At 44.0% G+C, this 26,886-nt stretch overlaps 1 protein-coding gene across 1 annotated transcript in view; it reads right to left on the bottom strand.

Moving 5' to 3' along the window:
* Window positions 1-322: 322 nt before the first annotated feature.
* The window catches only part of CCDC3 (coiled-coil domain containing 3), a 52,534-nt gene continuing 25,970 nt past the window's right edge, over window positions 323-26,886 (bottom strand). The window contains exon 3 of the mRNA XM_033957819.1: window positions 323-2,661. Coding sequence (XP_033813710.1) covers window positions 2,386-2,661 — 276 coding nt within the window. The 3' untranslated portion in view covers window positions 323-2,385. The remainder of the gene's footprint in view (window positions 2,662-26,886) is intronic.

Raw genomic sequence — 26,886 nt, 5'->3', positions numbered from 1 at the left:
CCAACTTTGTCTAGAATCCCTGGAAGGTGTTTTCCCCTATGACAGACTCCGGAAAAGTTAAGAGGAGATAGACTCAGGATTAATGTAAGGAAATACTGTACTTTTTTTATGGAAAGGGTGGTAGATGTCTCCCGGAAGAGGTGATGGAGATAGAGACCGTGTCTGAATTCAAGAAAGTCTGGCATAGGCACATAGGATCTCTTAGAGAGAGGAAGAGATAATGGTTAGTGCGGATGGGCAGACTGGATGGGCCATTTGGCCTTTATCTGCCACCATGTTTCTATTTCATCACAATGCAGGTGTAAAGAGCCTTAGCCTATAGGAAGAGGAGATGCAAATGTTAAGAGCCTTAGCCAATAGGGACAGGAGGAGATAGTGGATGTTCTGGATGGACCATTGGCCTTTATCTGCCATCATGTTTCTATGATACCGTGGATTGTTTTTGTTATTATTAAATTACTGTTTTCCTGATGGTTGCTTTCACTCTGTAACCCCTCAATATTTCTAATCTCATCTCTCTCCTATGTCCCTCTCATCTGTACCCTTCTCCTCCACCGCCAGCTTCAGAAACTCCATCCCTTTTCTCTTGCTGCGCCATTTGCCTGAAACAGGCTGCCAGAGTCAATACGTCATGCCCCGTCTCTAGCAGTCTTCAAATCCGAACGGAAAGCCCATTCTTTGAAGCTGCTTTCAACTCTTAACTCCCACTCATCGTCAGATACCTTTACTCGCTGCATCATTCCTTCTACCAGAAACTCCCCAACCCCGAGATGTCCTGTGCCTGTCCAAATTAGATTGTAAGCTGTTCTGAGCAGGGACCATCTTATTGAATGTTAAATGGGGGCGCCTTTCAGCGCTATGGAAATAATAAATAGTGGTAGTAATGACAACAAGAGCAGCATTTCAGCCAGGAGGAGGGGGACTAGTGGTTAAACCCATGGACTGGAAAGTCAGGGTTCAAATCCCATTCCTCCCATTAAGATGTCTTGTGACCTTGGATAACGCACTTTATCGCCTGCTATCTTAGGTACCCACTTACTGCCAAATTCTATAAAAAAGACATTAAAAACTGTGCAATTGGGAATGCAGCAGCCTCTTTTCCTTTCTTCCCACCCTCCTAGCCCTTGCAGTAGCCTTTCTCTTTCTGTTCCTTGCCCCCCTCCTCCCCCTGCTAGCCCCTGCAGCATTTCTCTCTCTCTTCAGGTTGTCAGCAGCAATTCGTACACACTGCCGGCAGCTGACCCGGACACCTTCTCTCTGACACAAATGCCACTGGCAGCGTGTGGGAACCGCTGCCAGTGGCCTATGGCTGCTGGGTGGGCGGGCCCGACTCCAAACGGTTGACAGAGAATGTAAGAAAAGCATCTAACACTTCTGGGTGTAAAGGGAGTTTGGGTTCATTCTTAGGAGGTGCAGGAAATGGATTTAGCCTTTGGAATCTGTTGGGCACTTCCTGGTGACCTGGATTAGTCTTTGTTGGCTAGGCCTCAATAGACCTTTGGTCTATCCCAGCAGGCACATGCTTAGGGTTACCTGCCCTGCCCCCAGGCTCACCTAGTTCTGCCCATCCCCGTCCCCAAGCCCAACCTAGCCCCAAACCCGCTGCCTGCCCTTTTCGGGCAGGGAAGACATTCACGTATGTGATGACGTTTGGACAAGCCGTCTGGACCCCCGGACATGTCCTCAAAAGGAGGACATATCTGGGGAAATTCGGACGTTTGGTAACCCTATACATGCTGTCATGGATACAGCCTCCAGCGACGAGCACAGTTCAGACTATGAGGCCTCACTAGCACCTTGACCCTTATCACCTGCCTTCTGCAATAGAAAAGAAAGGGCATGGGATTTGACGCGCCAGCATTGGCTCTTCCTCCGACATCACTTCCTGCACCCATGCCTAGAAGTGACAGAGGAAGAACCAACGCGACAGCAGCTTGGGGGTTGCAGCTCATGCCGGAACGTTAGAGGTACAGGGGAAGGGAAACGGCGTAGGTGCGGCAGGAGCATATGGAGGTGGGGGAGAGAAGAGGGTGGGGGAGGGGGGCCCCAGGCACCTCTCACCCTCGCTATGCCACTGTACCGGAATGAAAGTCACCTTGAACCACTCCTGAAAAAGAAGGTGTGAGCCAATTCCAAATCCCTTCTCTTCGCCTTGAAACAAAAAGCAACATGAAAAGGCTGCGTCTTGTGTTTTAGAATTTCTGGGTTATAACATGTAATAAGAATGTAAGATTTTAAAATATATATATAGATATTTTTATATCCATGTACCATATGTTGTAATGCCCACTGACTAGAGTTTAAGTGGTGAGGATGCCAGCAACCTCTGCCCTGTTGTAGCTTGAATGCCGACACGTAGGAGACTCTGCCCATGCTCGATTTGAATTAGACTTTCAGGTATCCAGGTTGCGAGTTCTCCTCCTTTAATGAGTTCCAGCGAGGGACCTGGCTCGTACTCGATGCCAGCTTTTCACCGAGCTTCTGGTTCAGCTGCTCCATGTGTCTGCGATTCTTTTGTGCTTGCCGCAAGGACCTCTTGACTTTCTTGAGACGGCCCCTCAGCTGCTTGTTGCGTTTCTCCAACGTGGCCACCTTCTGCTGAAGCTTCTTTGCCTTGTCCTCCTCATCGAAGAGGGCCATCTGGATCGAAGAGCACATGAGCTGCGGAAACATGAAGAGAAAAAACGGTTACAACAAGGAAAAGGGGAGATGAGCTCTATCCCGCTAACTAGAAATCCAGATTCATTTCATCAAAATATTACAATTATAGCTCAAAACTGTTTCAGATCAGCCTAGCATTGGAGAAGTAATACTTTGGGGATCCAAGAGTGTTAATCACTTAAACCATTTGCATGGCCTTTGCTTAGGTTTGCCAGTTCCACCCATCGCTGACCCCGTTATGCCCTACTCCCACTCCAGTCCTACCCCCAGCCCTGCCCCCTGCTCTGGCTGGGCAGAAGGAAATCCACGCATGCCCAGATTTCCTCCTACCTACATTTCTGCCCAGATTTCTGGGCCTACATTTCTGGTGCTTATCTTCGTGAAAATCGCTCCTACGTGGCTGCTTTAGGCCCCCCTAACACCACTTCTGGCATTGGCCAAGCCTACTTTGGCGTTCAGCGGCTTACACATCCTATGTAGGCGTGATTCAAGCGCTGATTTTCTAGACGCCAGTATGCGCTTCGAATCTCGGTTAAAAATGCCGTTTGGCTAGCATTTGTATCAGAGGTATAGGTACCTACTGATGCTTAGAAAAATCGGCACTGGTTTGAGAATCCAGGCCTAAATGCTTGCACCTAACTTTAAATAGTTACCCCCACATATTACAGAATGCTAGCACCTGCATGCCCCTGAACCACCCATGGCCCTCATGTGGTTCTGGGAGGCTCCCTTTCTTCAGTGGTATTTCTCTGCTTCGTGGAACATTCTACCATCTCCTCTATAATAAAAACTAGTTTGCTGTGGCTAGTAAACATTTCTTTTGTTCTTTCTGAATTATTCCGTTTATAAAATTTAACACATATTTTTGCCAAGAAATATAAAATTGAAAATAGCAGATGGAGATATTATGCAAATATTAACAACTAAAAAAAAGAAACAAAAAACATTATGCATCCCAGTAGCTGAAAATGCAGCAAAACAAGGGAGGAGGATTTTGATTTCATGCCTCACCTTTACAAACAGGTGTGCAAGAAAGACTCATTTCGCTGTTCCTACATTTATGACTGGATTGCTAAACACCAGATGACCTCGGGTCCTACAACTCAACAAGACAAGTTTAAGTGGACTTCACTTCCAAACTCTCTCTGGACTGTCTTCATCTGCAACCAAGACGAGATCCTCTCCATGCATGTTCCACTCTCATCCACTTTGCAAACAGAAGGTCTTTTCTGCCACCAAAGGATCAACCTCAACCTACCCTCCATATTATTTATTTATTTCGATTTCTATCCCGTTCTCCCAGAAGCTCAGAATGGGTTACAAGTAGACATTCACAATCGTTTGAAAACAGACTAGTCATGACAACAAATAGGTTACAGTAGACAATAACAGAGCTTATTCTAGAGACCAGACTGGTCATAGCGAAGAGTACTAGGAGAAGTCTATTGAGAAGGCGTTTTTAATGGCCCAATTGGTGAAAGAGGAAGGTCTTTACTGCTCTGTGGAAGGTCATTAGTGAGTCTAGTGACCTGGTCTGTGTGGGTAGTCGATTCCATAGCTGAGGTATGAAATGAGGCATAAGAGACTCCTTCACCACTCCAACCAGTAATAGAAAGAAGAAAGGATACATCTACAGTTGGTCCAGTAAGAATTCAGACTTCAAACTTGGTTTATAGCAAGGCTGTGGTACATTTCTAGTTAGTAGGTTTGTAAAGCCATTCCTGGCACCTGAACTTAATTTCAAACAATTTTTATTGATGCTAGCAAAGAACAAGGCCAATACACGAGAACATTCAACAGATACACAAATTATAATATGTCGAAAAGGGGGACATTTCCGGTGAAATCCGGACGTCTGGTAACCCTAGTTAACTGGGCTCTGCAGCCTCTCTGTTAGATGTTATTCCATTTCCGTAAGGCTAGAATTTAGGCTTTCTCCAGTCCTTGTAGGTAAACTAAGGCCAGTACTGGGCAGACTTGCACGGTCTGTGTCCCGTATGTGGCCATTCAGTTGAGGATGGGCTGGGGAGGGCTTCGATGGTTTAGATAGGCTGGAATGAACTTTGAAGGAGACTCCAGTAGTTGGATCCAAAGCACAGAACTGGGCAGAACTCAAGGTCTCTGGTCAGAAATATCTAACAAAAGAAACAACTTAATTTCTATCATGAATTTTAATGCGTGTACGGATGGACAGACTAGATGGACCATTCAGGTCTTTATCTGCTATCATTTACTATGTTATTTTGGGGTCCTTTTTATTAAGGTGCGCTATGTCTTTGTACCGTGAAAATATTTCCCTTGCTGCTGCTGAAAGGTTTGTTTGTTACCTCTGTAAAGTGTTTTTTTGTTGTTTTTTTTTAATCTTTATTTATTGGATTATTCATTACAATACCTTAGTAACAAACATTCATGAAAGAACACAAAAAATGCAAATGTAAATTCCCAACAAGGAGCAACAAAATATATAAGGAAACTGATCAACCATATCCTAGTCCACATTATTGCTGATCGCCAGTATTTTAAAATAAATCATCAAATCAATTCTTTCTATCTACTATCTAGGAATAGGCAAATGGCTTTTATATATATTATACATCATCCTCCAAAAGTAAACTCAATATCAGAAATTAAACTTTCAGCAAAGGTTTATCTTTAATAAAATCTTCCACCTGGGCTGAATCAAAAAACACATATTTATCACTTCCATATGAAATCAAGCATTTACATGGAAATTTCAAAAAGAAAGTAGCTCCGACTGCCAAAACCTTAGGCTTTAGCTGAAGGAACTGTTTCCTCTTGAATTGAGTTTGTCTAGAGACATCTGGAAAAATTATCACCCGTTGACCACAAAACATCTCTTGTTTTTTCAGGAAATATAATTTCAAAATATCTTGTTTTTCAAGCTCTGTCTTGAAGGTCACGAGAAGAGTTGCTCGTTTATCAATTATGTCTTTAGATGACTCCAAAAAGTGTGATACATTCAAACTATCAGGTAACACTATTCTATCCATTCCACCTTCATCTACCTGTTCCTTGGAGTCTCTTGAGATGTAACAACCTCAAAGGTCTCCACTTTAGTATAATGCAATATCTCCCTCAAATACATTCTCAAGGGCTCCATCGGAGAAAGGTAATGTGTGATTGGAAAATTTAACAGGCGAAGATTTATTAACTCTGATAGCATTTTCCATTTTTTCTAATTTAGCATGTATCATCATACTATCCTTTATATTAGCTTGTAAATTACCTACTACCTGATCTCGCTTTTCAACCTTCACAGCTGTTTCTCCAATTTTATTATCTTGTTCTTTAATTTTCACAGTTACATCAGATGAAAATTGACATAAGTTCAAAACGGTTTTTTGTAAAGATGACTCTATCCTGTTAATACGAAGCCAAACATGATCACTTTATCCCTGGGGAGAGCGTCTGAGCTTTGCCCAGTAACCATCTGTACTGGGGTTAGTGTTTAAACATTACAATACATCGATATTTCCAACTAGTTACGGATTTTCTTTAATTTTAAAATTCCTCTTCGTGTGCCGGCGGAGATGTGGGATCATATTGAAATTCTGCTTAACCTTCCTAACGGGAAAGCGCCATAACTCACGGTTTGTTTGATTGGTTATTATATTTCGTTTTGGATTATGCCACACAAATCGTCTGCGTTATTTCTAACTTGCAGTTAACGTTGCTTTTTCCTTGTTTCTAGCACCTGGTTTAGTTAGCGCTTCTGGGAATCTGTTCCCCTGTCCCTTGTCAATTCAGATTTTTCATTGGCAAACCCAAGAGAGTATTCGCTGCTAGTGAAAGCGTCATTAATTAGCACGTGGAGCCTCTAATGATTGTGTGAATCTGCCTTTTGTGCTCACAGCTCTTCATACTGAAATCTCTCCTTCAATGGGCACAAAGGACGAGTTAAGGAGTTTTAGTTTCCGACTAGCTCAGTCTAGGGATTAGTGGTAGAAATCACGGATTTAGCACTAAAAGCGTCTGAAATGTTTCAGCATTGAATCCACCGATCACACCACACATAGGGGTCCTTTTACGAAGGCGCGCTAACCGATTTAGAACGCGATAATCACAATATTATACAGCTCAGGAAGGGCTTTGTTTGAATGCTCATTTGTCAAGTAAGGCGAATTGCGAACTGCTTGACTTCAGCTTTTTCTGTTGAGTTGTTAGCGTTAAGGCAATTTGTTTGTTTTGTTCATGATTGTTTGCGTCCTACGTTATGGGGACCGAGTTTGTTCTTGAGATTGTGTGTATTTTTGTGTTTTTATTAGCAAATATATTTTATTGAGCACAACAGTGAACAGAAGAGGTACAATAGGAAACATTTGCAGCTCAAGGATTTACACCCAGAAGTAACCCAACCATCCCCCCCCCCAACCTCCCTCCCACCCCCTCACTTAGATACCGCTAAAATAGAAAAGACAAAGATACAAGACTATCCTATGCAGAAGGTTTTTGTGTTTTTATTATGTTAAGTAATGGATTTTGTTACCCGCTTAGAATTGTGGATTTGTGGGTTATAAATGTTTAAGGGGTCCTTTAATTAAGGCGCGCTAAATACTAAGGCATCCGTTATATTCTATGAGCGCCTTACCATTCAGTGCGTGCTAATCTTTAGCATGCGCGCTAAATCAGTTAGCGCACCTTAATAAAAAGGACCCCTAAATAAACATACATCTTTTTGCTTGTCACTATTTTGCCTTAGTCACACACACCATCTGTTCACTCATTTTTAATCTTATTTTCAATCTTTCATTACTTTCTCATTTTCATCTTCTTATCATTTATTTATGACATCACACAATTCATTTGTTTATTTCTATCCTGGTTAAGGACCCCTGAAGAAGGCAAAGCACTGCCGAAACACGGCCCGTGTAGGGTCCAGGTCTCACCTCATACGTAGGATGTAATTGCTGTAACATATGCTTTTGCTTTTATTATATGGAATAAATATTTCAATATAAGCTTACTGTATCTCCAGAAACCTGTGTTCTACTTTTTGTGTTTTCCGACTTTGTTAAAACATAATTCCCCCTCCCACTACCCTTCACTCACCCCCCAGTCAAAGGCATACAACGTAAGGAAATGTGCAACGGCCTACTAGCCACCAAAGCAGCGCAACTAGCCACCACATCTCTGATTCCAACGTCCAACTCCAAAACCTTCAAGAGAGAATTAAAAACCAAGTTATTCAGGGCATTTGTCAAGTCAAATTAACCTTCTCAATATATCCCCGGACCCTAATGCTTCTTCCGATTATCTATCTCGTAACCTCACTGGGTAAGCCCAGACCAATTCTTTTGTAATCCTCCTAGAACCGAAAAGTATTGGCGTAACTGAAGACATTATTATCATGTAATGGATTGTCTCTTAACAGAGACTAAAAGAAAAAACGGTAACAGTCAAAAAATATTCATGTGCCTGATTTCCGAAGTGTTTAGCAAATAAAAAAGGTTTTGAAAAGTTTGCGAAAGAGTTGAAAAGGACCAGGACCCCTTAAGGTAGGAGGAAGTTCGTTCCATAGTTGAGATAGTTTGAAGGCCAAGGATTGAACGAAATTCTTGATTCCTTTCACTGAAAGAAGGGAGAGTCTGAATTGTTGGGTACATTTTCTAAAACTCTAATCCTGTGGCATACAATAAACTTACATCTGGCATTAATTTACAGTCATAAATAAAAAGCTAAACATTTATTAATTACTAGTGTTTAAGCCCGTTACAATAACAGGTGCTAGAGTAGATGTCTGTATGTCTGTTTTTTGTTTTTTTATTTGTCTCTCTCTCTCTCCCTGGACGCTGTCTGTCTGTTATTCTTTGTGTCTGTGTCTCTCCCTGGTCTCCTGTCTGTGCGTCTTTCTTTCTGTCTGTCTCCCTGGCCCCCCTGCTTGCCAAAGCAGCCCCCTTTCACCTCTCCCCCTGTTGTGCAATGCCTGCCTGCTTCGTGGCCCCCCCTTCTGTTCCTCCCCCCTCCCTGATTGCTGTCTGCCCCCAGCACACCCCTCCCCCCAAAGCAGCCCCCTTTCACTCTCCCTCTGGCCCCCTGTTGTGCCATGCCTGCCTGCTCCGTGGCCCTCTTCTGTTCCTCCCATGATTGCTGTCGGCCCCCAGCACAACCATCCCCCCAAGCCCTCGCCTACATTACCGGAGCCATAAGGCGCGATTCTGCACATGGTGCCTAAGCCTGATTGACAGACCGCCAGTGGCGTAGTAAGGTAGGGCACTGTCTTGGTGGGAGCACCGGCACCCATCCTCATCTCTGCCCCCCCATTCCACCCCTCTCCCCCTACCGCACCACTGTGAGCTGCAACTCCATCCTGCTGCTCGTACCGGCGGCGTCTCTCCCTCTGACGTCAATCACGGGACCCACGCTTAGAAGCGATGTCACAGGGAGAGCCAACACGGGCAGCATGCTGACGATGCCACTCGCGCCAGGAAAGTTAAAGAGGGGTGGGGGAAGGGAAGGGGTGCCTCTCACCCTTGCTACGCCACTGCACATCGCTAGCGCCTTTTTTTCAAGGCACCGTTTACAGAATCTGGTCCTTAATGTGCACTAATTTCATTAGTGCGCGCTAAGCTTTAGTATTAAGGAATATCGAGAAATCTTTTTTTGACAAACTATGAAATGGACAGCGCAAATCTCTGAAGGAAGCTCGTTTTCCTCGAAGGCTTTCTGTTAGTGATTTTATAAGCAGCTGGAAATAATAACAATAAGTTTTCCCTAGAGCACAAGTATCTGCTGCCTTCTGGGAAAAAAGCAATAAGGTCTTCATAACCAGGGGACAAGGCTGGCGCAGTTTTAAAAATCAAGTAAAGTAATTTGAAAATAAGCCTTGCTTCCAAAACAGGAAAAATGCGATTAAATTTACCTTCTTTGAAAATACGGTTGGCTGCTGTATTCTCTAATCATTGTAGTCCTTGAGCATAATTTAAGCTACAGTTCCCAAAAGAGAATGTTTATCCCACACTTTTTTAAAATTCCATCACTGTTTTCCTCTCCACCACCACCTCCCTCAGGAGGGCATTCCAGGCATCCACCACCCTCTCCATAAAGAAGAATTCCCTAACATTACTCTTAAATCTTCCTCCCTGCAACCTCAAGATTTATCATTCTCCCTTCTCTGGAAAAGATTTGGTTCTATATCAATACCTTTCAAAAATTTAAATGTCTGTATCATATCTCCCCTGCCCCTCCTCTCGAGTATAAATGTTTAGGTCTTCCAGTCTCTTTCTATACTTTTGGTTCAAATCCCTTACTATTTTTGTCACCTTCCTCTGGACTGCTTCAGATCATTGATTGAACCATATCCACGTCATTTTCTTCTTGGCTGGGATGAGAACCTTTCAGCACCCCCTCGTAGTGTGAAGGTTGAGCTGAGATTGTGATGTCGCAATGCCTCTTTCCACCAATAAGAGCCAAGTTCATCAGTGATGTCACAGTGGCTTGATTGTCCTATACTTGGCTCACTTATTATATACGAGGTGGGGCTGAGAAGTTCTCAGCCCAACCAACCAACTTCTTTCTCTTCTTGGTTGGGCTGACAACTTTTCAGCACCTCCTTATATAAACAATCTAAGCAAATAGAACCCAATGCTTGTAGCAGGGTCTTCAGCTGATTAATATCTAAGAAAGCTACAGTAGCTTGCTTCCGAAGAAGTAATATGCCAAACCTTAACATACCTAAGTCTTTACATAAGAACAAAAGAATAGCCTTATTGGGTCAGACCAATGGTCCATCAAGCCCAGTAGCCCATTCTCATGGTGGCCAATCCAGGTCCCTAGTACCTGGCCTGGCCAAAACCCAAGGAGTTGCAACATTCCATGCGGAATCCCAAAGAATAGCAAGATTCCAGAATCCCAAAGAGTAGCAACATTCCATGGTACCGATCCAGGGCAAGCAGTGGCTTCCCCCATGTCTTTCTCAATAACAGACTATGGACTTTTCCTCCAGGAACTTGTCTAAACCTTTCTTAAAACCAGCTACGCTATCCGCTCTTACCACACCCTCTGGCAATGCGTTCCAGAGCTTAACAGGGCAAGTCACTTAATCCCCCTTTGCCCCAGGTACATTAGACAGAGGGGGAAAATGCTTGAGTATCTGAATGGAAACCACTTAGGCTATAAGTGGAATATAAATGCTTAAATAAAAAAAAATTAAATAACTATTCTCCGAGTGAAAAAAATATGCCCTCCTATTCAAAAGTGGAAACTGTCAGAGTTTGATCCAGCTTAACAGATCCAGCTTAACAGTTTGATCCAGCTTATCCTAATAAAGTCTCTCTCCTACTTGTTCAAGGGCAGCCAGTTTACTCTCAACCAAACACTGTAGGGTTTCTAAGGGTTAACTCGCTGTAGAAACCCAATGAAACAGGATAGAACAGCTTATCACATCAGCCCAGATGTGCAATATCCTTAAAGATTTTATTTTGGTCATGTGTGTCTTGTTTGTATGATCTGGGATATTCTGAAGTGCTAAGTAACTTATTATTTCAAATTATGTTATTATAGTCCTCCCTGGGATGGATTTAGAAGCTTTTATTTTATTTATATACCACTTACCTTAAGTGGTTTTACATTATCATATTTCCCTATCTATCTCAGTGGGCTCAAACTCTATCTAGTGTACCTGGGGCAATGGGAGGGATTAAATGACTTGCCCAGGGTCACAAGGAGCAGCGAGGGATTTGAACCCACAACCTCAGAGTGCTGAGGCTGTAGCTTTAACCACTGCACCACTCTAGAAATCAAATTTAGTAAAAGTGAGCCAAGTCTAGGACAATCCAGCCATTGTGACATCACTGATGAGGTTGGCTCTTATTGGTGGAATGAGGCATTATGACATCACAATACCAGCTCTGGTTATCAGAGGCTGAAACTTTTCACACTATTTATTCAATTTTCTATACCGTTTGCCCAGAGGAGTTCAGGATGGTTTACATGAATTTATTCAGGTACTCAAGCATTTTTCCCTGTCTGTCCCGGTGGGCTCAAACTTTATCTAGTGTACCTGGGGCAATGGGAGGGATTAAGTGACTTGCCCAGGGTCACAAGGAGCAGCGAGGGATTTGAACCCTCAACCTCAGGGTGCTGAGGCTGTAGCTCTAACCACTGCGTCACACACTCCCACAAATAAAGAGATAGGCACATGGGATCTCTGAGAGAGAAAGAGATAATGGTTACTGCGGATGGGCAGACTAGATGGGCCATTTGGCCTTTATCTTCCATCATGTATCTATGTTTCTAGAAGTTTGTACTTGTCGTGTCTTCCTGTTCCGATTTCCCCAGAAGTTGGGCCACTGCACACACTATTTCATTAAATCTGAGTTATAAATAGTGACCCACAAGGGACAAGGAAGGGGGGGATGAGAAATGGTACAAAGTTGAGAAGGAATTTCTGAGAAGATGGACAGTGAAATGGAGGCAACAGAAAAAAATAAAATATTGGATTCAGAGAGAGAGATGAGGCAGGCCGCAGAGAAACAACTTGGAAAAGCAGTTTCTAATGTTTCTGGCACATTACCACTTTCTGGAACAATGGGAAGTGGACAAGACTAGTCTTATTTTTTTTTTTTTTTTTTATATATATATATAATATTTCTTTATTGAGCAAACCAGTACACACAGAACATAAGAGTAAAGGGACATCCATCAATCCAGAAAAAACCGCCCTACCGGGCATACAGAGAGCAAAGGTCATAAACACAACCAAAATCAGATGTCTCAGGAACAAGAGGTGCTCAATACACTTTTCCATGTAAAACCCTCGGAAAACCCCCCCCCCAGGACATATCGTAGCACCCCAATACTATAACATACACCATAGAAAACTGGATCCAAACCACCCCCACCCACCTCTACTCCCAACCTGTGAAATATATATATACGAAATGCACAAAATAGACAAAAAATAGACAAAATGGGGAGGAAAACTAGGTCAAAAAGGGAAGAAGAAGAGGAAAAAAGAAAAAGAAAGAGAAATGAACCCCATAAGAGAATCTAAGTAAGAACGAGTCTGAAGAGGAAGAGTACAGAAGTCACTCTTATTTTTTTAAACGCTGTACCCTATGCCACAAACTTAGTCTTGTTTACCCTCCAGCATAAGTGCAACAGTATAAAGGCTAGAATCTACCCTTCACATCTGTAACATCTGCAAAATCATTTTAGTGTGTGGGATGTATTCCAGTGCCTAGAAGATACCAGGAACCTCGAAGGTTTTGTCATCAAGTTTATTGTTGAACACAAATTAAGCATAAAGATTTCAACAATCTTCCCCCCCCCCCTCCACCCCCACACACATGTTCCTGGAAATTTATTGAAAGCATCTGCATAAGATTTGCAGGAGAACAATTACAGCAACTCTTATTTACCTGAAGGAAACTTTTTTTGTAAATTTATGGAAAAAGCAATTACTGAGGTCACACACGGAGCAGGATTTGCTTAGCCACTCATATGCTAGTTAAGATTATTTTCATTACCTTTGCGACTCCACTTCCAACTTTAAGTCAGTCCCCTTATTCTGTTCTTAACTCCTGCTACTGTATCTTATCTATATTTCAGCTCCATTGATGTGTTGTCTTGAAAGTTAACGTTGCATCAGAATTGAAAAAATTGTTATTAGAGCCCGGGAAAAAGTAGCACAACCTCCACCTAACCCAGGAGACACTTCACCTCACCCTGAATACATCCATCCTCATGCATTAACGTTGGCCCAACTCAAAGTTATGGTTGATTATTCTTTTTTTTTGAAAATATTTTTATTAAAGGATCAATGCATACGAGAAGATACAAAGTGTGACCAAACGAGAAAGACATCAAGTACAAAATTCAAGGGTTCATGTAAAGAACAGACAAAAATAAACAAATCCCCAACATATCATCTCCCATGCAAATCCAATTTTTGAATGAAACCCTCCCCCCCAACCCCTCCCCCCCACCCCTGTGCACCCCTGATCTCTAACCAGCACTAAAAGGAACTCCAATAATCCAGATAGGTCCTAGATTTCCAGCTCGCAACCCCCCGGCGGTGCTGTCGCTCCCAACCAGCCATCAAGGACATATTGGCCCGCCACTGTTGGACTGTTGGCCGCGTGGTGCCAATCCAGTAGCGAAGAATTAGTTTCTTTGTGATTCCTAAGGCCACCAAAAGAGAGCGCCTCCCAGGTTCGCCAACACCCGCCTCCACCAGGGGACTTGTGACACCCAACAGCAACGTCTTGTAAGACCAGTCTATAGTCAGTCCTATAACTTTCTCCAACTCCCGAAGCACAAAGATCCACAAGGGCCCTACATATGAGCATTCCAGAAAGTGATGTACCAAGGTGTCCCGACGAGCTGGAGGTTAAAAACTGACACCGGAGCTGACAAAAGGTGCCAGAATCCAACCGGGGCAAACCTGTCAACTCCCGTATATAATTCATGCACCCATCTCAGCAAAGCAGCAGCATTATAAAGACGCAAATCGGGCAAGTTCACACCTCCGTGCTCGCGCCCCCTAATCAGTTTGTTATAGCCAATTTTCACCCGGCGGGAGCGCCATATAAAGGACGAAACGATCCCCCTATAGGCCTGCACATCTTTCTGTTTGATCCAAAGGGGCACCATTTGTAGTGGATACAGGAGCTTTGGCAAGAGGACCATTTTAATAAGGGCAACGCGCCCCAGGAGCGAGAGGGGAAATTCCATCCACCTCTTACACAAAGCTCGAACTGCATCTAATTTATCAAGTACGTTCTTCCGATAAACCACCCCCGGATCTGCATGCAGATATATACCCAGATATTTGAGCGTACCCTTAGACCATTGCAGCGGAAAGGAAGGATCGTGCCACAGAGCGCACGGAGGACGGACCGCCAAGGCCTCCGACTTATCAAAGTTAATTCACAACCCAGAAAAGGCACCAAATCTCTGTATAATATCTATTAATCGAGGAACCCCATCTGCAGCGTCTCCCAGAAAGATGAGCATATCATCCGCAAACAAATTAATTTTAAATTCCTGGGAACCCAAACGAATACCACGCATATCAGGGCTCTGACGAAGCTTAGCCGCAAGAGGCTCTAGAGCCAAGACAAAGAGCATCGGGGAGAGGGGACAGCCCTGGCGCGTCCCCCTCTCAAGTTCAAAAGATGAGGTAAGCTCCCCGTTAATCAGGATCTGGGCCGTAGGATGAGCGTATAATGATCGAATCCCATTCAGAAAGCTTCCCATAATGCTGAACTGAGGAAGAACCCAAAAAAGATAGTCCCATAACACTTTATCGAACGCTTTTTCCGTGTCTAGACTAACTATAAGAGCGTTTTTCTGTCCTGGGTGTTGCACAACTAGTCCAGGATTCTGAAGCACCGAAAGCGCCCTCAGCATGTTAGCAGAGGAATAACTGCCCGGCACAAAACCTGCCTGGTCCGAATGAACCAAGCTGGGCAAAACCCGACCCAGGCGAGCCGCCATAATAGCAGCAAACAACTTGATATCTTGATTGAGCAGAGAGATAGGTCTATAGGAACCCAGCTGATCTTCCGCCCGCCCCGGTTTCGGTAGAACCACAATATTAGCGTGAGTTAGTCTATGCGGAGGCAGGTCACCTCTACTAAGAGCCCCACATAGGGCTTGAAATGGGCCCACCACTCGTGCCCCCAACAACTTATAATATTCAGAGCCCAGTCCGTCAGGCCCAGAGGCTTTAGCCAATTTTAAGGCCCGAATAGCTTGTTGGATTTCCAACCCTCGCACCGGGGCATTTAACACCTCCCGCTGCTCATGTCCCAAGGACGGAAGCTGCAGGTCTTGAAAGAAAGCCGTCCTCTGTACTGTGTCACAAGTCCCCTTATCATATAGAGCCCTATAGTAATTAACAAAACTCTGCTGTATCCCAGCTTGGGCAGTTATCTCTCTACCATCAGGCGCCCGAATCCTTGACATAATGCGCTTCGGAGCCCTTGAGGTAACCAATGATGCAAGCAGTTTTCCCGCTTTGTTTCCCCATCGATGTAGGCGGTACTTATACATTCTAATGTCCCTAAGGGCTCTGTCAGCCAATAAGTCATTAATTTGCCTACGTAGGTCAAAATATTGAGATCGAGCTGTCGTGGCACCCGGAGCATGTAAACTCCCACGTAGCGCGGCCAAACGTTGTGTCAAGTCCAACAGTGTCTTATCTTGGGCTCTGCGCTTGCGGGTAGTATACTCAATAATTTTACCATGCAAGACCACCTTGCTTGCCTCCCAAAACACCACCTCTGATACATCAGAAGCAGGGTTTTCGTTCACAAAGAAATCCCATTGTTGTTCCAGGAAATCCTTAAACTCAGCATCTTCATATAACGTGGGGTTCATACGCCAACTAGTGGTCGACCCCTGGGACCCCGACTTATCAATGAGCTCCAGCCAAACCAAGTGGTGATCTGACAAAACACCGTCTTCAATCACCACTCGTGGAATACCCGCCAGCAAAGAAGGAGCCACCAGCAGATAGTCCAAGCGACTGTGAACATCATGTACGTGAGAGTGAAAAGTGAAGTCAGATTCAGTAGGATGCAGTGTGCGCCACACATCAATCAGACCCAGTTGGTGCATCACAAAGTTCACCCCTTTATGTTCACCCCCTTTCAATCGAGGCTTAGGTGGCCTGCAATCAACAAGTGGGTCTGCAGTAATGTTAAAATCCCCACCTAATACCAATTGGTATTCAGAAAAAGGCATCAGAGCCGCTACTAGTACAGAAAAAATTCTATGAGAATATACATTAGGTGCATAAAGAGAACAGAACACATATTTTTTCCCCAGGAAAACACCTGCCCAGATCACAAATCGCCCCTCAGGGTCCTGTATCACTTTGTGCATAGTACAGGGATGTTTTTTATGGAAGAGGAGAGCAACACCTCGCTGTCTGGAGTTATATGAAGCAAAAGCTACTTCCCCTACCCAATCCCTCTTCAGTTTAACATGTTCTGACACGCTGAGGTGAGTCTCCTGAAGCATTAAAACATCCACGTGTAATTTCTTACAGTATTGAAGTAATTTGCTGCGCTTCACTGGGGAGTGCAAGCCATCAATGTTGAAGCTGGCAATCTTAACAGAACTCACAAGAACAGTTGGTAAGAAGTAAGTCCCCCCCTAAGACAATAGGCCTGTGGGGCAGCTACGCCGGTCTCCCAGCCAAACCAGCCCGCCACCCACTGAATTATCATTACAGTACTGATCAGAGACCCTAGGTGCATCCCACCCCCATCTTATCCCACCAATACCCCCCTCCCACCATATTCCCATCTTCTCTTATCCCCTCAACGCTACCCCCAGGTCCCCCACACAACTCAACCATTCTCACACCAACCAATCCCCACACACACAGCCAAAACCCCAGCACTACCTCCATCCCACTCTCTCCCTCCTCGCACGAACACTCTCGTCCCCCCCATCCACCACCCAGCCCCCCAACCGAAAACTAATATAAGAACCCCCACAAAACTTCAAAGGGCTTGAACGCCCAGGTATATGGAAAACACTTCAAAACAGTGTAAAGAGAGCTGCATAAATAACAAACTGCCAAATCTCTCAAACAAACACTCATCATAAATCTCAAACCAAGTGTCCAGAGGCCAGAAGTCCTTGCAGTGCAGGTCTCATTCTCCCAATGGAAGTCGAGGCGTCTCGTCTGCTGATAGCTCAAGAAGACTGGCAGGGATCACGCCACGCAAGCAGATCGCACTGGCGTAGGCCAAACATACGTCCCCAGCAGCACCGGGCAGAAAAGGATCAATACCACACTGATGGATGCCCAAAGCAACGTGATAGAAGAAGAACCACCAGCAATCTCACGGCCGGCGCCCAGCAGCCCTCCTAAGGTGCCGGCAGCTTCTCGAGGAACTTTTTCAGATCATCCGCCGTGCTCAGGGTGAAAGTCCGATTTTCATGAGTTAGTCTCACCTTAGCAGGGTAAAGAAATGCAAATCTTATTCCCCTCGTGACCAACTGTGAGCAATATGGCGTAAGGGCCCCGCGCTGCTCCGCAACTTTGGTGGAGAAATCTTGAAATAGCATAAGCTTAGCCCCCTCATAGGACAGAGATCTGGTTTTCTTGAACAGGTCCAACAGGCGCGCTTTGATTGCATAATTATGGAATCTGGCCAGTACCGGCCTCGGGCGGCCCAGTCCGTCTCCATCTTGACATTGACCAACACAATGGACCCGCTCTACCACCACAGGGCCAGCCTGCTCCGCCAGGCCCAGCTCCTTCGGCAGCCATCTTTCCACCACGTGGAGAAGATCAGAATCTTTCACCGACTCCGGGAGCCCTATCAGACGGAGGTTCTTTCTGCGGGCCCTATTCTCCTGGTCCTCCACCCTCTCGAGCAGTTGGCATACTCGGGTCTCCAAGGAATCTAGCCTGCCATCCGCGACCGCCGCTCTGTCTTCCTGTGCTGAAACACGTTCTTCCACCTGGTGTATCTGCGCTGCGTGCCCAGCCATCACATCTTTAATCTCATCCATGGAAGCATGCAGCTTAGCCAGCTTGTCATCTAGTAGTTGGGATAAGTGCCGCATAGATACCTGGAGCACTTCATCCGAAGTGCGTTCCACCGGCACCTCCATTTGAGGCCCGGCCATTTTGAAAGTCGGCACCACGTTGCTTCTTGGGGCCTTCGGGGTTCGAGTCGGCATCCCCAGTGCCGCCACCGTGAGTCACGCGTCGGGCGCTCCGTAGCCAGCAGGAGCGAACCCGGAAGTGCGGGAGCCGCGAAAAACAAGAAATTACCGCCGGCGGCAGGCGTTAGGGAGCCGGATGGTGTAGGGAGGACGGAGCTCCGTGTTCAGGCGTCCGATCGTGTGTCGGCCATCACGTGACCCCCGTCATGGTTGATTATTCTACCATGGCTCAGACTTTGAGCTTAACAAGATAAAGATAGTCATGAGTAGATATAGGCTCCTAATAGGAAGAGTGACTTGCCTAGCATCACACAGTCCGTGGTAAAGGGTGTCTGAAAACTTCCAATTTCAAGATTAATACCACAGTCTCAAAGCCATGCCTTATCAATCAATTCTGGAGTTGGCAATTTATCTTGTTCAAAATGGCCTATTTCATAGACTGGACGCTCTATTATGTGAAATTCAATCTTCTAGTTCAAGGGACTTGCCTACAGGCATCTTGATCTGTGATTTTACAGGGAAGAGCATTGAGATACTCCTGAACTTGTCAATTTGATCCCGCTCCAATATCCAACAACCTTTAAAAATGTTTCTATCACATATAGCAACTATGAGTCTTCTACCATACTTTGAGAAGATGAATTTGATCACAGCAGTCCATATTATGATGTCACAGTTTAGATTATTGCAACTCCCTGTACATTGGTTTGACCACAAAAAGTTTGCACCAACTCCTATTAATTCACAAAGCTGCAGCACGACCAAAAGAAGGTTACAAGGGGCACGATCACCTTACATCCTTCCTGCAAAAACTACACACTGATTACCAGTACTCTACAGGGCCAAATTTAACACTGATTAAGGCCTTCAGAGGAAGAGGGCCAGAGAACTTATTCTTTATGTTGACACTCTACACACCTTTGAGGTTCCAAGGTCCTCCTTAGGAGTTTCCTTAACTAAGCCCTCACCAAAGGAAATCGTGCAATATGACAACTTACTAGCAAGCTTTCTAAGGATCAGGAGTTGATTGTTACCAAAACTGACCCAGGAATGAGGAGAATCCTGTACCCAAACCCTCATCTCTCTTCAGTCTGTCTTCCATGCCCCCCATTGCCCCCCCCCCCACACCCATAACCTTGATTCTGCAGCCCATGCCTCACCAGGTTCTGGCTGCAAGCCCCTGCCTTTGATGACTTCCAAATCCACCCTCTTAAAGGCAAAGAGCTTATGAGTTGTCAACTATTCCTATATTTCAGGACTGCGAATTCCTGACGTCTTTAAGAGGACAGACTGAGGGAGTGTACTCTTGTTTTCTTTACATCAGTGGCCCACCGGTGGATGCTAAATCCCTGAGATCAAATCTGCCCTTGATCAAACTCATTCCCAGGGAGCTATGTCCAACTCAAGACTACCTCTAAGTCACGAAGCAGATTAAAGCCTGGCTGTTCTCCCCAGCTGTTAAAGTCTGCAGGGACTGACTGACTATTTACTCACTCTGCCATCTAGATTTGTTAACTGTGACCAGTTCCATAACCTTATTCACGTGAACTTATAAATTTACTTTGTCTCAATCCCTTTGACTTGCCCCTCTGCCACTGTATCATAATCTCTGCTAAAATAAATGTCCTAATACAGTAAAACCTTGGATTGCAAGTAATTTGGTTTGCAAGTGTTTTGCAAGACAAGAAAAACATTTGATTCAATTTTAACTTGATATACAAGCAATGTCTTGCAATACAGGTACATACAGTTTACACACATCACAACTGAGCCGATGGTTCTTCTCTCTCTGACGCTGCAAGAGTGTAGTGATTGTTCTAAACGAGCGAGGTCTTGCAATACGAGTACATACAGTATACACGCGTCACGTCATCACAACTGAGCTGATGGTTCTTCTCTCTGACGCTGCAGTGACTGTTCTAAACGAGCGAGGTCTTGCAATACAAGTACGTACAGTATACACGCATCACATCATCACAACTGAGCCGATGGTTCTTCTCTCCCTGACGCTGCAGGAGTGTGGTGACTGTTCTAAACAAGCGAAGTCTTGCAATACGAGTACGTACAGTATACACACGTCACATCACCACAACTGAGCCGATGGTTCTCTCTCTGACGCTACAGGAGTGTAGTGACTGCTCTAAATGAGCGAAGTCTTGCAATACGAGTATATATAAGTATACACGCATGACATCATCATAACTGAGCCGACGGTTCTTCTCTCTCCAATGCTGCAAAAGTGTAGTGTCTGTGGTAAATGAGCGAGGTCTTGCAATACAAGTATGCATAATATTTTGTATTAAAGTTTTGGGGTTGTGGAACGAATCGTCCGAGTTTCCATTATTTCCTATGGGGAAATTCGCTTTGCTATACAAGCGTTTTGGATTACAAGCATGCTTCCGGGACGAATTATGCTCTCAAACCAAGGTTTTAATGTATACTGTACACCAACACTTTCACCCTATTGCTATGCTACAATTTTAAAATGTAGTCATTTTTATTCTAGTTATCATGTTTCTACAATTTGTCTATCCAACTACTCCTTGGCCAACTCTTTTCATTAAGTTAGTTAATAAATCTAAATTTAAAAAAAATGGCCCATCTGTTCCTGTGGGAAGCGTTTGACAAGACTCACACATACTAGGCTCTCACACTGTCACAGTACCCTAAACCTATGGCCAGCATCAACCACCACCCACTGAAAATCAGGCAGAGGGGAAGTAATTAGTGACCAAGTAGGAGAAATAACAATATCTGGTCAAAAAATAAACAAAAGCCCCCAACTCCCCCCCCCCAAGGTCAACCCATCCCATCCAACACCCAGAATCTACTGTCCCCAACATGACCAAATCAATGTACAGTACTTCCCCGATATTTGCGGGGGTTCCGTTCCAGGAACCCCTGCGAATGCTGAAAAACCGCGAATACGGTTTTTAGCGAGTGAAGGAAATCACTCGCGGTATGCTCCGACCGCCTCTTCCTGCACTAAAGTCGGGCCTCACCAATCGGGAGCTGCTTTGACACCATCTTGGTCGCTCTTCTTTGAGCCTTTTCTAGCGCCGCTATATCTCTCTTGAGATAAGGAGACCAGAATTGAACGCAATACTCCAGGTGAGGTCGCACCATGGAGCGATACAGGGGCATTATGACATTATAGTCTTGTTAACCATCCCTTTAATAATTCCTAGCATCCTGTTTGCTTTTTTGGCCGCTGCCACACATTGCCCCAGGTACAAAACACACCTTAAATCGTGAGCCAACTAGGGACAAATAGCTGGATACGTTTGAACGTCTAGTAACGCTATAGAAATAAACCGCGGCAGTAACCTAGAGGGAAGGCAGGAGCGTAATTTAGCTATTAAAGATAATGTGAGTCTATGGAACAAAGCTGAACTGTTTGTAGTCTATAAACTGCAGCCGTTTAAATTATCCCTAACACATTTTTAAAGATACCATCCGACGTCCATCCCTATGTCTCACACTCCGTACTCTCCGTCACTGAAGAAAAAGAAGTGAAGGAGAGGAAAAAGCTGTTACGAGGCATGAATTCATTTGAACACGTCTCGCGTTATTTCATGTTCTCTTTAAATCCAAAACTAGAAGGTTTGGGATTTCTGTGTTGTCAGCAGTGGATCCTCTTGCTCGATGGGGTACAATTAATATTACCCACAAAATGAACACCCAAGGGTTCTGAAGGGACTAAGACAAGAAATAGCGGGCACAATCCAGCATGTTTGCAACCTATCCTTGAAAACTGGAGAGGTACCAGAGGACTGGAAATTGGCGAATGTCACACCTATCTTCAAGAAGGGATCGAGGGGTGACCCCGGGAACTACAGGCCGGTGAGCCTGACTTCAATTATAGGGAAGATGGTGGAAGCTATGATCAAGGACAGTATTTGCGAGCACATCGAGAGACATGGCCTACTGAGAACAAGCCAGCACGGATTCTGTGAGGGAAGGTCATGCTTAACGAACCTTCTGTACTTCTTTGAGGGAATAAGCAGTCGGGTGGACAATGGGGAACCCATAGACATCATTTACCTCGATTTTCAAAAGGCTTTCGACAAGGTGCCACATGAAAGGCTGCTTAGGAAGCTGTGGAACCACGGGGTGGGTGGGGATGTGCACAGATGGATTGAGCACTGGTTGTCGGGTAGACTGCGGAGGGTCGGAGTAAAGGGACAATATTCTGACTGGCGGGGAGTCACGAGCGGTGTGCCACAGGGATCAGTGCTGGGGCCGTTACTCTTCAACATATTTATCAATGGCCTGGAAAAGGAGGCAAAGTGCGAGGTTATAAAATTTGCAGACGATACCAAACTGTGCGGCAGAGTTAGGTCCAGGGAGGAGTGTGAGGACCTGCAAAGGGACCTGGACAAGCTGGAAGACTGGGCAAACAAATGGCAAATGCGCTTTAACGTGGAAAAATGCAAGGTCATGCATATAGGGAAAAAGAACCCGTTGTTCAACTACAAATTGGGGTGGGGGCATTGTTAGGAGACAGCAGACTTAAGAGAGACTTGGATGTGCTGGTGGATGCATCACTGAAGCCATCTGCACAGTGCGCAGCAGCCTCGAAAAAAGCCAACAGGATGCTGGGCATCATAAAGAAGGGCATAACAACCAGAACACGGGAAGTCATCATGCCATTGTATCGAGCGATGGTGCGTCCACATCTGGAATACTGCATTCAGTATTGGTCGCCGTACCTCAAGAAGGACATGGCAGTACTTGAGAGAGTCCAAAGGAGAGCAACGAAACTGATAAGAGGGCTGGAACACTGCCCATACGCCGAGAGGTTGGATAGGCTGGGGCTCTTCTCTCTGGAAAAAAGGAGGCTCAGGGGAGATATGATAGAGACCTTCAAGATCATGAGGGGCATAGAGAGGGTGGATAGGGACAGATTCTTCAGGCTGAAGGGGACAACAGGTACGAGGGGGCATTCGGAGAAACTGAAGGGAGATAGGTTCAAAACAAATGCAAGGAAGTTTTTTTTCACCCAAAGGGTCGTGGACACTTGGAATGTGCTACCGGAGGAAGTGATCAGGCAGAGTACGGTACAGGGATTCAAACAGGGATTGGACGGATTCCTGAGGGATAAAGGGATCGTGGGATACTGAGAGAGGTGCTGGGATGTAACACAGGTACAGAAAGCTAACAAGGTAATAAGTATAGAAACCCAACCAGGTCGTGCATGTGCAAGACCGGAGGGTTAGGACTTCGATGGGAAGATAGGACTCAATGGGAAACCAAGGTGGCAAGGGGGCCCCTTCTGGTGATTCAGACAGGTCGTGACCTGTTTGGGCCGCCGCGGGAGCGGACTGCTGGGCAGGATGGACCTATGGTCTGACCCGGCGGAGGCACTGCTTATGTTCTTATGTTCTTAACACAATGAAATACAAATGACATAGAAAACTAAAAAAATTACACACCCCTAATAGAACATGAGAACATAAGAATTGTCATCAAGCCCAGGATCCCGTTTCCAACAGTGGCCAACCCAGGTCCCAACAAATTTTATGCCGCTTAAGCAGTGGATTTCCCAAAACCATCTCAATAATGGCCTAGGGACTCTTTTAGGAAATTTTTTTTACCCCGCTAAGCTAACTGATTTCACCATATTCTACGGCAATGAATTCCAGAGTTTTACACACTGTGTGAAGAAATAATTTCTCTGGTTTGTTTTAAATCTAGTACTTAACAGCTTCACCGCATGTTCTAGTCCTAGTATTTTGAAAGATTGAATAAAAGATTCACATCTACCCCCATATCACCCCTGAGCCGTCTCTTTTCCTAGCCGCTTTAACCTCTCCTTATAGGGAAGTCATCCCATCCCTTTTAACATTTTCGTCATCCTCTTCTGTACCTTTTCTAATTCAACTATATCTTTTTTTAGATACAGCAACCAGAATTGCACATAGTATTCGAGGTGCGGCCATAGAGCAATACAAGGGCATTATAAAACATTTTCCTCTTTGTTTTCCAATTCCTTTCCTGATCATTCCTAACATTCTATTTGCTTTCTTAGCAGCCGCCGCACATTGAGCTGAGGGTTTCAACGTATCCTCAACGATGACACCTGGATCCTTTTCCTGGGCAGTGACTCCTAACACAGGACCCAGCATCACGTAGCTATAGTTCGGGTTCCTCTTTCCCACATGCACTTTGGACTTGTTCAAATTAAACGTCATCTGCCATTTTGATGCCCAGGTCCTCTTGCAATTTTTCACAATCCTCTTCTGATTTAACAAATTTGAACAACTTTGTGTCATCAACAAATTTAATTATCTCACTAGTTATTCCCATCTCTAGATCATTGATAAGTATGTTAAAAAGCAGCGAACCCAGCACAGACCCTTGAGGAACCCCACTATTTACCCTTCTCCACTCTCTGTTTTCTGTCTTTCAACCAGTTCTTACCTCCTATCCCTTGACTTTCTAATTTCCTCAGAAGTCTTTCATGAGGAACTTTGTCAAATTCCTTTTGAAAATCCAAATACACAATATCAACCGGTTCACCTATATTCACATGTTCATTCACCCCTTCAAAGAAATGCAGTATTTTGGCGAGGCAAGTTTTCCCTTGACTAAATCCATGTTGGCTTTCTCTCCTTAATCCACGCTTACGTATACGTCTGTCATTTTGTTCTATATAATAGTCTCTACCCTATTGCCCGGCACCAACATCAGACTCGGTCTACAATTTTGCAGATCACCTCTGGAATCCTTTTTAAAAATCTGCATCACTTTGGCCACCCTCCAATTTCTTCCGTTTTTTCAGAAGCTTATCTTACTTTTCTGTAACTCTATTGTTTATAAAATCAATAAAATTACTGGAACTAAAACAAAATAAAAAATAAAAAAATAAAAATAGATACATGTTGATTAAGAACTTTTTCCAAATCAAATTTATTTTATCTTTGACACAAATGAGTTTGGGTATTTCCAAAAGTAGCAAAATCTGCACAAAAACATGTGGTGTTTTGTTGGGTTTTTTTTGCAAATAAGATCTGAGGTGACTTCTTTTGGAAATGTCCACATCAACAGGTTACTTATGTGAAAGCTCATTATGCTTTTGATGGATGAGTGAGAAAGAAATTCATGAACGGGCGTCCCGATTCCCCAGGACCATTTGCCAGATGTGGCATCCACATCTGTTTCATATGATTGCTGTATCTCCTTCCTGTTGAGGTCTTATATTGTGACTTTGCTCTGTTGTGGCTTGGATGGGCCATGGAACCTCTTGGCTAGTTTTCTTCATGATAACGTTCTTGGTGTAATTAGATTATGGGAGCAAAGAAATTTCTTCCTCAACTACTCCGGTTGATTCCCTTTCAAAACTAGCTACAAGTAGGATATATGCAAAAGTTCAAGTTCAAGTTTATTTGTTCTTAATGAATCGCCTATTTAAATTGCTAGGTGATGTACAACATAATAAAATATACAAATAAAATATTGGTGTTAACATATAAAATGACTTTTGTTATGGGTTAAAACTTAACATACAAAATACATACATTTAAAATAATTTTTGTTATGGGTTAAAACTTACAAGAGTTGTGAGGATAAGTGGGGAAAAAGTTACAATGTTTGGATAGGAGAGAAGGAAAAACATAAAAGGGAAGAACAAAAAAGGAGGGTAATTTTAGCTGCTTAAATAAAAATTGATAATTAATATACTAGGAATCATAAGCATCTTTAAAGAGAAATTAATCTCAATCTAATAGACGTAGTTAACACTTTTGGATTTACTATGGTTCCACTACTTATCATACTATAGCACTGTTAGATATATGCAACACCGTGCATTAAAACATTCAGGATGCAGTCCCTGCTCCGTAGAGCTTACAATCTAATCGAACAGGCAAAAAGTGGGTTGCAGAGTTTCTCTGGCGTGGTACTTTGTAAGCGAGTGGTGGTAAGGAGTTAAAAGTAGGGTTGCACGGATGTAAAACCCAGATGTCTCAATCCATCCTCCGTTTTTCTGGAGCCATATGGTAACCCTAGTTAAAAGAAACCTAAAAAAAAAAGGGGGGGCTTTTAGCCAGGATTTGAATACTAAAAAATGCCATACACTTCTGTTCTCTATGGCGTCTTTCAGAAATTTGGGACCAGCCTTTGACAAGGAACGGAAGCTTTGGAGCTTCTTAAAGTGCTTCACACAAGTCTTCAAACAAAGATGTTTACAAATAATAATCGTCATCTTTATTCTTATCTACCGCTCAACCATGAGTTCCAGATGGTACACATCAAAGAAGGACTGTACAATCAGCAAAACATACATACACTTCCCCTTCTGTATTCGCGAATTCCGTATCTACAGATTCGCGGTTTTAAATTAAAAAATTTATTTTCATTTTTCGGGCTATTTAAGTTACAAGTTTATTACAAGTTTATTAGAATTTGATGGATCGCTTAATCGGTTTGTTAAGCGATGTACAAAATTATTAAAAGAAAAGTGAGAATTACAAAAAGGACAAACCAAATGACAAAATTCTTAGAGACAAGACAAACTTGAGTTGGGAGGAAGGGGGGGGGAAGTTACAATTCTATTTAGAAGAAAAACAA

This window comes from Geotrypetes seraphini, chromosome 9 (genome assembly GCF_902459505.1).
Source record: "Geotrypetes seraphini chromosome 9, aGeoSer1.1, whole genome shotgun sequence".
Lineage (NCBI taxonomy): Eukaryota > Metazoa > Chordata > Amphibia > Gymnophiona > Dermophiidae > Geotrypetes > Geotrypetes seraphini.
Note: the sequence above shows the minus strand (reverse complement) of the source record. Positions and strands in the feature narration are given on the sequence as shown.